This window comes from Saccopteryx leptura, chromosome 3 (genome assembly GCF_036850995.1).
Source record: "Saccopteryx leptura isolate mSacLep1 chromosome 3, mSacLep1_pri_phased_curated, whole genome shotgun sequence".
Classification (NCBI taxonomy): Eukaryota; Metazoa; Chordata; class Mammalia; order Chiroptera; family Emballonuridae; genus Saccopteryx; species Saccopteryx leptura.
In genome coordinates this window covers 50491662-50505422 of record NC_089505.1, presented here as the reverse complement: position 1 = coordinate 50505422, position 13761 = coordinate 50491662, and the positions used below count along the sequence as shown (strand labels likewise).

At 42.9% G+C, this 13761-nt stretch overlaps 1 protein-coding gene across 5 annotated transcripts in view; it reads right to left on the bottom strand.

Moving 5' to 3' along the window:
• Positions 1-13761, bottom strand: part of LAMA4 (laminin subunit alpha 4) — a 167788-nt gene that overhangs the window by 84734 nt on the left and 69293 nt on the right. For all 5 annotated transcript variants that reach the window (XM_066373432.1, XM_066373430.1, XM_066373429.1 and 2 more), the window contains exon 6: positions 1376-1590. In XM_066373432.1, the coding sequence (XP_066229529.1) occupies positions 1376-1590 (215 nt within the window). The remainder of the gene's footprint in view (positions 1-1375; positions 1591-13761) is intronic.

Genomic DNA, 13761 nt, shown 5'->3' with positions numbered 1-13761 from the left:
TGTTGATTTATTAAACGATTCAGCAAGATCATGCCTGTTACTTCTAACATTAGCTTCTTTTCCAAGAGTGATCAGCTTCTCTGTGTCTGAACATAAGTTTAGTAAATGTTTTCAGAATCAGAACATCAATGTCTAAGGCTCAAATTTTGCCAACACTCTTTCTGAGACCTGCTTTCCTTCTTTAGCCTGGCTGGACACGGAGCCCTGCTCTTCCCTGTGTCATCTCTGGTATTATGTATGCCTCTGTGCTCTCTGCCTTCTTGTAGACATGTGTGGGGAAAACAACTGTGTGAGGCCTACTCGCCGGTTTACTGGCTGCAAGCATTTTGCTTGATTAGTGCGTGAGCACGTGGCAGCGCCACGTGTGGATAGTCTGTGCAAAGCTGTGGGTGCTTGTGCTAAGGACGGATTGCGGATTGCAGACGGTGGATTGTCTGCCAGCCACTCCGAGGAGCCCGAAAAGTGGGTTTCCCCTGCCTGTTGGCTCATTGGCTGTTGTGAGACCTTATTAAACGGGAATGGCCCACCACTTTCTGGGTCTGCAGTTTCACTATCCTCTGCCTGAATCCAATGCGAACCTGCCAGGCTTTGGCCACTGGCATTACAACATGCTTACTTTTTATTGTGGCTTCTGCAGATCACATGTGTTTTCTTCTCAATATTCAACTTTTCACTTCTTAAAATGTTTTTAAGTGGGATTCTGTTTTAGTGAGAGAATTTCCAATAGGAGTGCGCCACAAAGATACAATATCTCTTCCTCACCCTTCTTTCCATCAAAGTCACAAAAGAGGAAGAAATATCCAGTCTCAGCCTTCTTTTATCCCTAGAGGAAGGAAATTTCACTTAACCTCTAAAGCGCTTCACTCTATATGGCAAATGGATTAGGTAAATTATGAATAAAATGTGTACATTTTAGTCTAACTTAAGTCTAACCAGGAATATTTCTTATACTCTTCCTGGGATATTTGCTCTGACAATTTGAGGAAATTGGGGGATATTTAGCTCTACCCTTAACTTGCTCAGCTATTTCACCAAAATGTCCATTTTACCAAACATAACTGGAAAATGGCGCTTAGCTTCCAAAAAAAAAGTGATGTGGACCACACACGTTTTCATTCAGAATTCTGACCCGTTTAGGCTATCCATGGAAGTCTGATTTTTTTTCTTTGATCAAAATTAGGACATAAGGTAGTAAGGCAAAAGGTCATTTGTGTCAGTGTCTCATGCAAAGCTAAGTTACACCAGGGATAATACCTACCCCTGAGAATGTACATTGCCTTGGAAAAGAGACAAGGGGACACTTGTGATACTCTCCTAAGATAAATCCAGTATACACACTGGCCAGGTAGCTGCTTTAGGATTTACAGTGCTCTACCTGCACAGTTCTTGGCTATCCTGGCATCTCCATAGTAGCCGGGGGCACACTGTTCACATCTGAATCCAGTGGTGTTACGCAAACAATTCCTACACTGGCCAGTGACCTCATCACAATCTTCAAAAATCAGGTTGGGATCCGAATTTCCACTGCAGTCACATTTCTTACAGGTGTTTCCAATAAGCAAGGGGTTTCCATAGTAACCAGGAGCACATCTGAAATGGAATCACACGTTAAAAATTTAGCAGCCATACTTTTTCTTTGACTTCTTTCTCACCTAGAAAAAAACAGTTAATATTTGTGGTATGCTTTCCCAGAATTCATTCACATCTCACATCTTCCTAATAGGCCTAGGCTTTGTTTTTAAGGAGCCACCCCTCCCCAGAGTTACATCCCATTCAGGTTGGCCAGCCCTCCAGATGCAGAAGTATTCGGATCTGATCAGCGAGTGGGTGGTTTTGGTCATCCCAACAATTGGAGTGCAGGGCTGGCATACGGTGGTTGGTGCCAGATATACTAAATGTACTGTGATGAGATGCACCACTAGCGCACAGCTAAGAATTACCCTGGCAAAAATGTTAATAATACCTTTGCTGTGAAACTCTGGTGTAAGTCACCATCCACCTTGCTGTCGCGAATCATTCAGATAACCTAAACCTGAGCCAATCACTGCCTAGCATTGTCCTGTCCAAAATGAATTGGCTTAGGAGTGATTCAATTAGAGAGTCTAGCACAGAACTCTTGTTCAAGGGTCATGGGAAGGCTTTCTTTTCATCTGCAGATGAATAAAGAGTCAGGCAGTGCTCTTAGTTCTGACAGCCTCCTGTGACTGAGGGAAGGCAACGTGGAACCAAGGCAGAGGACAGAGCTGAGAGTACCATAGATAAACAGAGTTGGAGTCTAGGTTACTATTCTTCTGGACATTTTAGACCTCTGAGCCTACAGATGCCAGGCCCTGACTGCATTTGTTGTGGGGACACAGCTGGTGCCTATAGTCATGCTGGCTGGGTCCTAAATGAGACATCCTAGCCCAATTGGAGAGTGGTGACTGAAATCCATCCAACCTTTGCTGGCCTTGCCAAACCGTGCACTCTGGGTGGGGCTGCCTCTGCTCAGGGGAAGAGATGCCTTTCTCTATTGTTCCCAAAGGTGCCTGTGGGCCAGCAGAGGCCCTGCTGTGAGTGGTGGGACTGCAGGCTTCATCCCAGGGCCAGCTGTTACGTGGCTTCTGTCAACTGTTGCCAGATTGTAGCCTTGTGTAGTCAGTGTAGCCTGGAGGGAATGAAAGACCTATGTTGCCAGACCTTCCTATTTTTAAAGAAAGAAGATGAAAATTGGATTTAATGTACAATTTCAATTTTTAAAGGTTGGCTCAAAATTTTTAAGAATACTGTATGCACCAAAGTGTATGTTTGATGGCTGGCTGTTGTCTCTATTCTGCTACAGACCTTAAATCAGTATTGAAGACTGGTTAACTGGAGCTAAGGACGCTTTGGGAGTGGCAGGGAAGAAGGTGCAGTCATATCATCACAGGACTGACGTTCAGGCCAGTGGTGGGACTCAAATAATTTAATAACTGACTCTCTGCCCCAATGACCATTTTAAGTACAAAAAAATGATATACTGAAAGGGAGTTTATTATTTCATGTATTTAATACTTAAATAAGAACAATAAAAGAGGTACACAAAACTAGATTATGTTATAAGGAAGAGTTTTAAAATATTAATGAAAAAAATGTTAAATAATACCTGAAAAAAAAAACCAATAAAAGTGTTATTTAAGATATTTCCATCTTGCTTCTTGATTGGCGTCCTCACTTGCAATTTTTTTCACCAATGGACGGAATGAACATTACTATGGGCACTTAGCATACACTGTTGTCCAGATGAATGTTAAAAAAGAATAAGTTCTGGCTGGTTGGCTCAGTGGTAGAGCGTTGGCCTGGTGTGCAGGAGTCCTGGGTTCAATTCCCGGCCAGAACACACAGGAGAAGCATCCATCTGCTTCTCCACCCATCTGTTTCTCCACCCTTCCCTGCATCCTTCCTCTCTGTCTCTCCCTTCCCCTCCTGCAGCCAAGGCTCCATTGGAGCAAAGTTGGCCCGGGCACTGAGGATGGCTCCATGGTCTCTGCGTCAGGCACTAGAATGGCTCTGGTTGCAACAGAGCAACGCCCCAGAGGAGCAGAGCATCACCCCCTGGTGAGCATGCCAGGTGGATCCCGGTTGGGCGCATGTGGGAGTCTGTCTGACTGCCTCCTCGTTTCCAACTTCAGAAAAATACAAAAAAAAAAAAAAAAAGAAAAAAGAATAAGAAATATAAATTTGTGATTTCTACATTGATCTGCTGTGAGTGGTGGGACTGCACTGCATCTTAGATCATCTTAGAGAGAACCCTGATTACACTTGCCATTTTAACAACTGGTTCTCCGAACACAACAGAAAATTAGGTATCGGTTCTGCTGAACCGGTGCAAACTGGCTGAATCCCACCACCGATTCTAGCGCAGGAGTTACTTCTGACATGAGAGAGAAAAAGCAAGAGCTAGGGAAGGTTTTTCAGGTGTGATGAAAGTAAGAAAGCCAGTGTTGGCTTCAGCGTGCAAGATGGCATGCAGGCAGAACAGGGAGACTGGGTGGCTGCGGAGAGCCTGGCGAGGCGTGGCCTTGGCAATGGAAATGAAGGGAGCACTTCCCAAGGAAACCCACTAGTCATGAGAAACTACATTTTTAAAAGCTTCCATTTAAAGTACTAAAATCATGATTCAGAATGTTTGAAAGATAAATTAAAAAAACACCTGTAGCCTGACCAGGCGGTGGCGCAGTGGATAGAGCGTCGGACTGGGATAAAGAGGACCTGGGTTCAAGACCCCAAGGTCGCCAGCTTGAGTGCGGGCTCATCTGGTTTGAGCAAAAGCCCACCAGCTTGAACCCAAGGTCGCTGGCTCCAGCAAGGGTTTACGCAGTCTGCTGAAGGCCCGCGGTCAAGGCACATATGAGAAAGCAATCAATGAACAACTAAGGTGTTGCAACGCGCAATGAAAAACTAATGATTGATGCTTCTCATCTCTCTCCGTTCCTGGCTGTCTGTCCCTGTCTATCCCTCTCTCTGACTCACTCTCTGTCTCTGTAAAAATAAATAAATATATAAATAAAAAATTAAAAAAAACCCAAAACACCTGTAATCTCAAGACCCTGATAAAATCATTGTTCAGCATTTGCATATGGTCTTCCAGTCTTTATCCCCATGTTGTAATGATGGTGTATGTTCAGTCTTTACAGCCTCAACAAGACTTGTGTCTCATAGCTTCACGTAGGTGAGTTTATTTAGTTTCCACAGACCTCTGGGAGGCAGGTCACCCAGGCCCGGCATGCTCAGGTTGAACGCCTACCTTGGTTTTCCAGGCTTACATAACTAGGAAGATACAGCACAAGACCCAGACCTTCAGACTCTCATGTTCTCTCCTTCACTCCACCCTGGACCACACTGCTGCTGCTATAAATGAATGAGTGTGTATCCAACAGAGGGATAATTTATGTCTACTTTATGCAGGGTGCAGAGAGACAGGAAGAGTGTACGCACAGCCCGTACACTGAAAGAACAGGAAATGAATTAAGCATAATTATGCATAATACCATGAACTTCAGAAACTGAGGTCTATGAGAAGACAAGAATGAATTTAAAATTCACACAACCTACGAAAAGATACTACCAAGAGAAAAATCCACACAACCTACAAAAAGATACTCCCAAGAGAAAATGTTTAATGAGTTTAGTTATTCATACTCATTTATGTCTTTGCGCCTCTAATTTACAGACCTCTGGTCCCCAAGCCAGCTTAGATCATTCCTCTATGGCAGTGGTCCCCAACTCCCAGGCCGCGGACCGGTACCGGTCCGTGGGCCATTTGGTACTGGTCCGCAGAGAAAGAATAATGACTTACATTATTTCTGTTTTATTTATATTTAAGTCTGAACAATGTTTTATTTTTAAAAAATGACCAGATTCCCTCTGTTACATCCATCTAAGACTCACTCTTGACGCTTGTCTTGGTCACGTGATACATTTATCTGTCCCACCCCAAAGGCTGGTCTGTGAAAATATTTTCTTTTTTTAAAAAAAAAATTTTTTTTTTTACAGAGACAGAGAGTGAGTCAGAGAGAGGGCTAGACAGGGACAGACAGATAGGAACAGAGAGAGATGAGAAACATCAACCATCAGTTTTTCATTGCGCGTTGCGACACCTTAGTTGTTCATTGATTGCTGTCTCACATGTGCCTTGACCACGACCTCCAGCAGACCGAGCAACTCCTTGCTTGAGCCAGCGACCTTGGGTTCAAGCTGGTGGGATTTCACTCAAACCAGATGAGCCTGAGCTCAAGCTGGCAACCCTGGGATCTCGAACCTGGGTCCTCTTTATCCCAGTCTGACGCTCTATCCACTGCGCCACTGCCTGGTCAGGCGGTATTTTCTGATATTAAACCGGTCCGTGGCCCAAGAAAGGTTGGGGACCACTGCTCTATGGGACACATAGCTGTATTGAATTGCTAACCTTTGTAGCAGTTCACCAAACAGAGAATATTGGACTTTTAGGCTCACTGAAATGGGACTCAGATCTGCCACCTTAATGTGCAGCTGGGAATCTTCAGGTCCAGGAGTGAAGGACTTGCCCAAGCTCACAGAAGGCAGATGTCAGTTACTTTCTTTCCTCTGTTTAATTCCACTGTATGTGATTTCCATAGGTTGTCCCCTGGTCTTCCACAAGAGAAAAATCAAATTCTTTATTCTGTAAGTCAGAATCTCAATCACAGTGGAAACCTACTTTAAGTTACTCTGAGTTTTCAGAACATCTTTTGGGTCCTGGCCAGTTGCTCAGTGGTAGAGTGCCGACCTGGTGTGTGGAAGTCCTGGGTTTGATTCCTGGTCAGGGCACACAGGAGAAGCAACCATCTGTTTCTCCACCCTTCCCCCCTTTTTCTCTCTCTCTTCCCTTCCACAGCCATGGCTTGATTAGTTAGAGCATGTTGGCCCTGGGGCACTGAGGATGGCTCCATGGAGCCTCCACCTCAGGTATTAAAAATAGCTCTGCCACAGATGGGCAGAGCATTGGCCCCAGACAGGGGTTGCTGGGTGGATCCCAGTCAAGGTACATGAGGGAGTCTGTCTCTCTATCTTGCCTCCTCTCACTTAAAAAAACCAAAAAACAATAACAAAAAACATCTTTTGGTGGTAGGTTCAGAAGCAACTCTGAAGTCATTGTCCAAACTTCAACCTTACAGATTTTACAGGCTTACATAGCTAGGTTTCTCATTCACAGCCCCCTAAAATCCCTGACTTTTATAGATAAGGAAATTAGAGTGTGGGGAAGCTAAACAATTCATTCATTGCTATAGGGCTCAAACCTATTATGGGACTCCAAATTCAATGCTCCACAAGTCTGCAATTAAGAAATTAAGTAATTAATCAGTTAGTGATCATAATAGTTGAATAATCAAATGATATCAATGCACCCAATTCCTGCCTTCTATGAAGAAATAAGAAAGGATATAAAAGGACCCGTAGTTAGATTTAGAGTCAGTATTGGAAGTCTTGTACCCTGCAGGTTGAACCCATTTGTTTCTTTCTTCCATAATCTCATTAATAACTTTATTAGTGACTTGATTCACTTAAGGAAAATAGAGCTGATAAATTTCCAGTGTAAATTAAAGAACTGTGGCATATCAACTTTGTCACTGCAGCTAGTGATTAAATTATTTGGACAAAATAGAAAATAAAAGGATGTTTTGTGGAAATCAGACTAAATTTTTACCAATGGTTATTGCTTGGGAAGTTTTTGGAGTTATTTTCCTCTTCTCTGCTTCTCCCTGGGCCATACAGGTACCAGTGAATGCTTTCATTATGGATGCCAAAACTCACAGGTGGCACAGAAAAACTCTTTTTTTTTCTTCCTTTTTTAAAAAAAATTTGTATTTTTCTGAAGTTAGAAGTGGGGAGGCAGTCAGACAGACTCACGCATGTGCCCAACCAGGATCCACCTGGCACGCCCACCGGGGGGCAATGCTCCCCCTATCTGGGCCGTTGCTCCATTGCAACCAGAGCCATTCTAGCACCTGAGGCAGAGGCCATGGAGCCATCCTCAGTGCTGGGGCCAACTTTGCTCCAGTGGAGCCTTGGCTGAGGGAGGGGAAGAGAGAGAGAGAGAGAGAGAGAAAGGAGAGTGGGAAGGGTGGAGAAGCAGATAGGTGCTTCTGCTGTGTGTCCTGATCAGGGATCAAACCCAGGACTTCCACACGCTGGGCTGACACTCTACCCCTGAGCCAACCGGCCAGGGCCCACAAGACTTTCTTTGTAGCTGTCATGATATGAAGTTAAATGATGAAAATAAAGAGTGCCTGTTGTGCCTGACCTGTGGTGGCACAGTGGGATAAAGGGTCGACCTGGAATACTGAGGTTGCTGGTTCGAAACCTTGGGCTTGCCTGGTCAAGGCACATATGGGAGTTGATGCTTCTTGCTCCTCCCCCTTCTTTCTTTCTCACTCCTCTCTCTCTAAAAATCAATAAAAAATAAAAGAGTGCCTGTTGCATAGTAAGCGCCATATAAATGCTCTCTACTTCTCCATGAAAGACAGGGAAATCAGGCTAGAGAAATGTAAATAACTCATCAAGGTCACAGAGCAAGAGTTCAGAAGTTGAGCAAGGCAGAGAGTAGGAAGGCATAAGAAAAATTCTGTACAGATAACAGGACTGATACCTTAGGTTTGAAAAATTTAGTGCCTGTAGGAAGAACCAAAATAAATTTCTGAGTCATTATAAGCCTCAACAATTGTTATCTTTCTCTTCCTCCCTTCCTCTTTTGAATTTTTCTTCTCTATCAGCAAGGCCATCATGAAACTTATTATTACTGTCATCATCATCATCATCTCTGATGACACTGTGATTACTTTTCTTGTTAGGGTTGTAAGGTCCTCTGGGATTTGCTTTAATTTGCCCCATTCTTCTCTCATCATCCTTAAGCAGCAAGATTCACATGATAAATCCTCATGTGGTCCTAGCACGTTTCTCACTCTACTGCAAAACTGAATGGATAAAGGTGTACTATTGAAGTGGTCATATGAGACAGTGAGAAATACTGAGGCATTGGGTTCACATACGTTTATTAACTGAAAACTTTGGACTGGATATTAGTTTCAGGTTTACCATTAACCATTGCGTGACCTTAGGCTAAGCCTATGCATGGCTCTCAGTCTCAGACCCATCATCTTTGAAATGTACTATTTAGGAGCAGAGGAAAGACCACATTGGAATGAAAATTGCAAAACTCCTGCCTGTAAGGTTGTATATGTTATAATTATTTGCATCAGAAGATAACTTTTATTTGGAACCTTTATTCAGCCAGAGGATGGTAACTTGAGTTACCTGTTTCCATTTTCCTGGCATGAGATGGGAAGTGAGGGGTCAAATGGGGAAAGAAATGACTGACTTTTCACTACCTGGTGCCTTTTAAAGGGATGTAAATAGTTCTATTGTGGCTTTAGTAAAAGAATTAATAAATCAAGTACCACTGAAACAAATATACATAACTGAGTGCCTATCATGTGTCAGGGGGAAAAGTGGATAAAAAAATAAGATGTTACTTCTTTTGAAAAACTCTGTTTAATAGTCCAGATATTTTTTAAAGTGTGTGATTTTGGTTAAATGTCTTAACCTCTTTGTATCTCACTTTTTTCCTCTGTAGAAAGGATAAAAATAAATCTCACAGAATTTTTTAGGCTCAAATGTATCATTGTATGTACAGTGTTTACAATAGTGCCTGAAAGACAGTAAGCACTTAATAAGTGTTTGTTGTTATTTTTATCATTATCATCATAATAAAATGTAGTAAACTCTACAATTGATCTGGTGGCTTTGAGGAGCAGCAGGTCCAATATGTAGATTTAAAATTGAAAGATGGAAAAAGGACTTTGGGAAGAGACAGGCAGGGGCAAGAGCAGGCTAAGGAATGCTGACCTTTCTGTGAAGACAGTGTGTCTGAGCTGTTTTATATGGTAGAGTCAGAGGATAATACTTTATGTTTTAGAGCAGTGTATCTCAAACTTTGATGTGATATGCATCCTTGTGAACAAAAAATATTTTTATAGAATACCTATTCTAGTGTTGGTTTATATTATCTTTAAATAATGTCTATATTTCAAATATAGGTAGAAATTCCTTACGTCTATGGCTTTGAACATCTAGAAAACCAAGACAAATTTCCTAAATAGAACACACACTAAATTGTAAAATTAATCAAATTCAAATCAACACTATTAATTCAAGACAATAGTTGATGTCTTGTTGCAAGTAGATAGCCACTGGTAACATGACATGGTAGGGGACTGTCAGCACACATATCCTGCCATGTGCTGTGATGACTCCATTTGCCTTGAGGTCATGCCACTCAGCCTTCAGCTGTTTATAAAGTGTCATTGAGACAGCATGAGCTGTTATTTTCTCCTTGAGGAAGAGGTCCTTTTATTATAAAATGGTACAGAAAGTCCAGAACATGTTCAATTAACCTTTTATCAAGATTATTATTGAAATTAAACACAAAAGTAATATCCACTGAGAATCCATAAAACCCTATGAATATCTTCAAGGATACCAGGGTCCTTGAACCATAGTTTGAGAAACACTGTTTCTTCTCATGCAGGTGTGGTAGCGAAGATTGACAGACAGCAGTAGTTCACAATGCAGTGTGAGGACTAATGAGGGAACCCAATGCGCTGTCAAAATACAGATCCCAGGCCTCATCCCTAGAGGTCCATTACAGTGGGACAAGGAGGGGTTTGCGGAAGGCTTAGGCATCTAAATGTTTTCAAGAGATACTTACACACAGTCAGATTTGTCTGTCCCTTGACTAAATAATCTCTAAGTACAGCAAGACCCCACAGTGTTCTTGGATGGGACTAATTTTTACTTTTGTTTGAAATAGCTACCCATACAAATCAGCTGCATATTTTTTAATTCTTTTTTTTTTTTTTTTTCATTTTTCTGAAGCTGGAAACAGGGAGAGACAGTCAGACAGACTCCCGCATGCGCCCGACCGGGATCCACCCGGCACGCCCACCAGGGGCGATGCTCTGCCCACCAGGGGGCGATGCTCTGCCCATCCTGGGCATTCAGCTGCATATTTTAAAAAGATCTTGTGGACAAGTCCCATTTCAAAATACATTGACAGCATATGTAAGATGGCATTTAACTGGGAAAACTTCACAACTTGGCTGTTAAACTCAAAACAGAACTCCCACAGTCCCAGGGTAAAGCACAAATCAAAAGTAGCTGAGACCACCTTTTTTTTTTTTTTTATGATCTAGCTCAGTGGTAGTCAATCTGGTCCCTACTGCCCACTAGTGGGAGTTCCAGCTTTCATGGTGGGCAGTAGTGGAGCAACCAAAGTATAAATAAAAAGATTTAACTATAGTAAGTTGTTTTATAAAGATTTATTCTGCCAAACTTAGTGAAAATCTGACATAAATACTTGATAAGTAATTATTATTATATGCTTTAACTTGCTGTAACTCTGCTTTATAAATTTTATAAAGTAAAGTTACTTTCCTACTTTATAAATCACCATTACTGTGGAACCGGTGGGCGGTTAGAAAATTTTACTACTAACAGAGATACAAAAGTGGGCGGTAGGTATAAAAAGGTTGACTACCCCTGATCTAGCCCATTCATGGGAAAGAAATCACTCTTGAAGAGCTTTTGCCTTTTTTTTTCTATAATCTTTTTTTTTTTCTGCCTTGTAATGGTGGTTTTCAAGTTTGCCTCCTGCCCTGACCATGACTTTCATCGAGGATAATAAATCATGACTCAGTTATTTCTGTATCCCTGCCTTCTTCACCAGTCTGCTGTGCGGTCATTTCCATTTTTAGGAGGAATCCCTTGTATTGTAAGGTCAACTTTTGATGTAAAAGACCTCAGCACATTCTCTTTAGAAGTGCAAGGTATAGAGGAGGGTGGACAGAGAAGGGGAGGAGGAGAGGGGCCTCTTGAAGTGATCCTGCCCCGATGCAGGGGAAGGGCCTTCGGAGGACACTTACTTCTAGCACCTCTGCAGGTGTGGCGACTTGTGAAAGGGAATTTAGTAACAGCTTAACAATTTTTCTCCTGCATAGCAGAGACTCATCAAATTCATTCATTGTCAAGGTTTAAAATAGGAAGACATTTTGGAAAACCAGCATGGGGGCAGGGAAAGAGTCCAGATTTTTAAGCTAAACTGTACAAATCTTGGCTCCCCCACAGAGCAGTAATGTGACTTTAGACAAGTCCTACCACATCCCTTAGTTTCTGTTTCCTCACCTACAAAATGAGAAAATTATGACTTCCTCACAGGGTGAATGAGAGGCAGAGAGATGAGAAAGTAAAGCGACGAGGACACAGGAGACCATCAATAAAGGGCACTATTTACTTCAAAGCCATAATTTCTAGTTAAGGAAACTGAAATTCAGGGAAATGAGCCAACTTGTCCCAGACACCCATTATGCCAGTGGTGGAAACTCAACAATGATGGTAGTGACTCACACTGTCACCAGTTAGTTTGGTGCCATATTAAAACTTGACAGTATCATCTCACAACAGTCTTATTATAAGGTGGGTATTTTTATTTTCTCCTTCCTGGAGATGTGGAAATAACTTAGAGGTCAGAATAACTTGCCCAGGGGGGTCACAAGGGCCTAAAGTTGAGATACAAACTCAGCCAGGCTCTCTACTTCCACTCCCCAAACGAGGCTCTCTCCCTCATCCCATCATGCAGGTCCATCAGCAGCACCAGATCTGACCCAGCCTTCCAGGGTAGCGGCAGGTTTCAGGGCCTCTGATGTGGGTTGGGGACTTATCATCTACAATCCCACATCTCAGGTGGCTGTGCTGTCCTGTGCCAGGTCCCCCACTGACAGAACCTTCAGCTACACTACTGAGTGATTTTGCAGAACTGAGCTCTTGGGGCTGAGATGACTTCATTTCTGGTTGGCCTTGCATTAGATTAGAAGGGATCTAATTAAGGCCATTATTTCCTCTCAGAGGAACTGTTGGACACCCAGTATCTGGTAATACAGCTCAATCTTATCAGACTACACTGAGTTTAACTTCAGACACTAAAGAGGAAAAGCTCCCCCCACCCTCCTGGCTGGTTGACAATTCTCCTAGACCCCCCCACTGAGGCAGAACATGAGAAAATCAGGTGTCTCATATTCCTGGGTCCCCAAGTAAGAAAATACAGAATGAGTGTGTCACAAACATGAAACAACCAAAGGTAATCTGAGCATCACTAAAGGATATAGCTAAAAACGGGAAAAATCCAACCCTTTGGGGAAAGAATTGCTCATAATTTTGCACATTGAATACTCATAATAGCAATGGCCTCCTAGTATAGAGATTTTCTCTGTGCCATAGACATAGTGAAAGAGTGGCAGAACTACTTTTTGAGAGGTGGAGGGTGTTTTCTTTGGAAGTGAGATGGCTTGTAATCGAAGGTTACATTTTGATCCCAGTCAAGGCAGCCGGCAGCATGCTGTTGTGAGGGGGGCACACTGCAGATGTTGGCCCAGACGTCTGACTGGTGTCTCCTTGCCTTGCCTTCCCTGTCTTTATGGCACCACTTATCATTTTGCTGCCTAACCACAAGGAGAAGGCCAATGTCAATAGTATTTCTGTTAAAAATTAGAAGACCTCTCTGTGATTTTTTTTTTTTTTTTTGTGGAAGCCATTTTCTCATAGAAAACAGAGAGCAGCTAACAGGCGGGAAAATGAGAAATGTCTTGCCAAGAAACCATTCAGTGGGAAGCCCCATATTCTTAGTTGTCAAGGCCTTTCTTGATTGAGTCGAGTCTAGACAGAGCAACCCCAAAAAAGAGTTAAGTATAAATATCAAACAGGGATTCAAAAACTACAAACTCTCATGGAATTTGTTTATTTCTCAGCAGAGGAAATGGCATAAAGAAGGAGGTAAAAAATAGATGTGTGCTTTTTTTCAATGTATTTTAATGGGTGGCACTGATAGAGGATTTCTTTCTTTCTTTTTTTTTTTTTTGTATTTTTCTGAAGCTGGAAACGGGGAGAGACAGTCAGACAGACTCCTGCATGCGCCCGACCGGGATCCACCCGGCACGCCCACCAGGGGCAACGCTCTGCCCACCGGGGGTGGGGGGTGGGGGTCACTCTGCCGCAACCAGAGCCACTCTAGTGCCTGGGGCAGAGGCCAAGGAGCCATCCCCAGCGCCCCGGCCATCTTTGCTCCAATGGAGCCTTGGCTGCGGGAGGGGAAGAGAGAGACAGAGAGGAAGGAGGGGGGTGGGGGTGGAGAAGCAAATGGGCGCTTCTCCTATGTGCCCTGGCCGGGAATCGAAC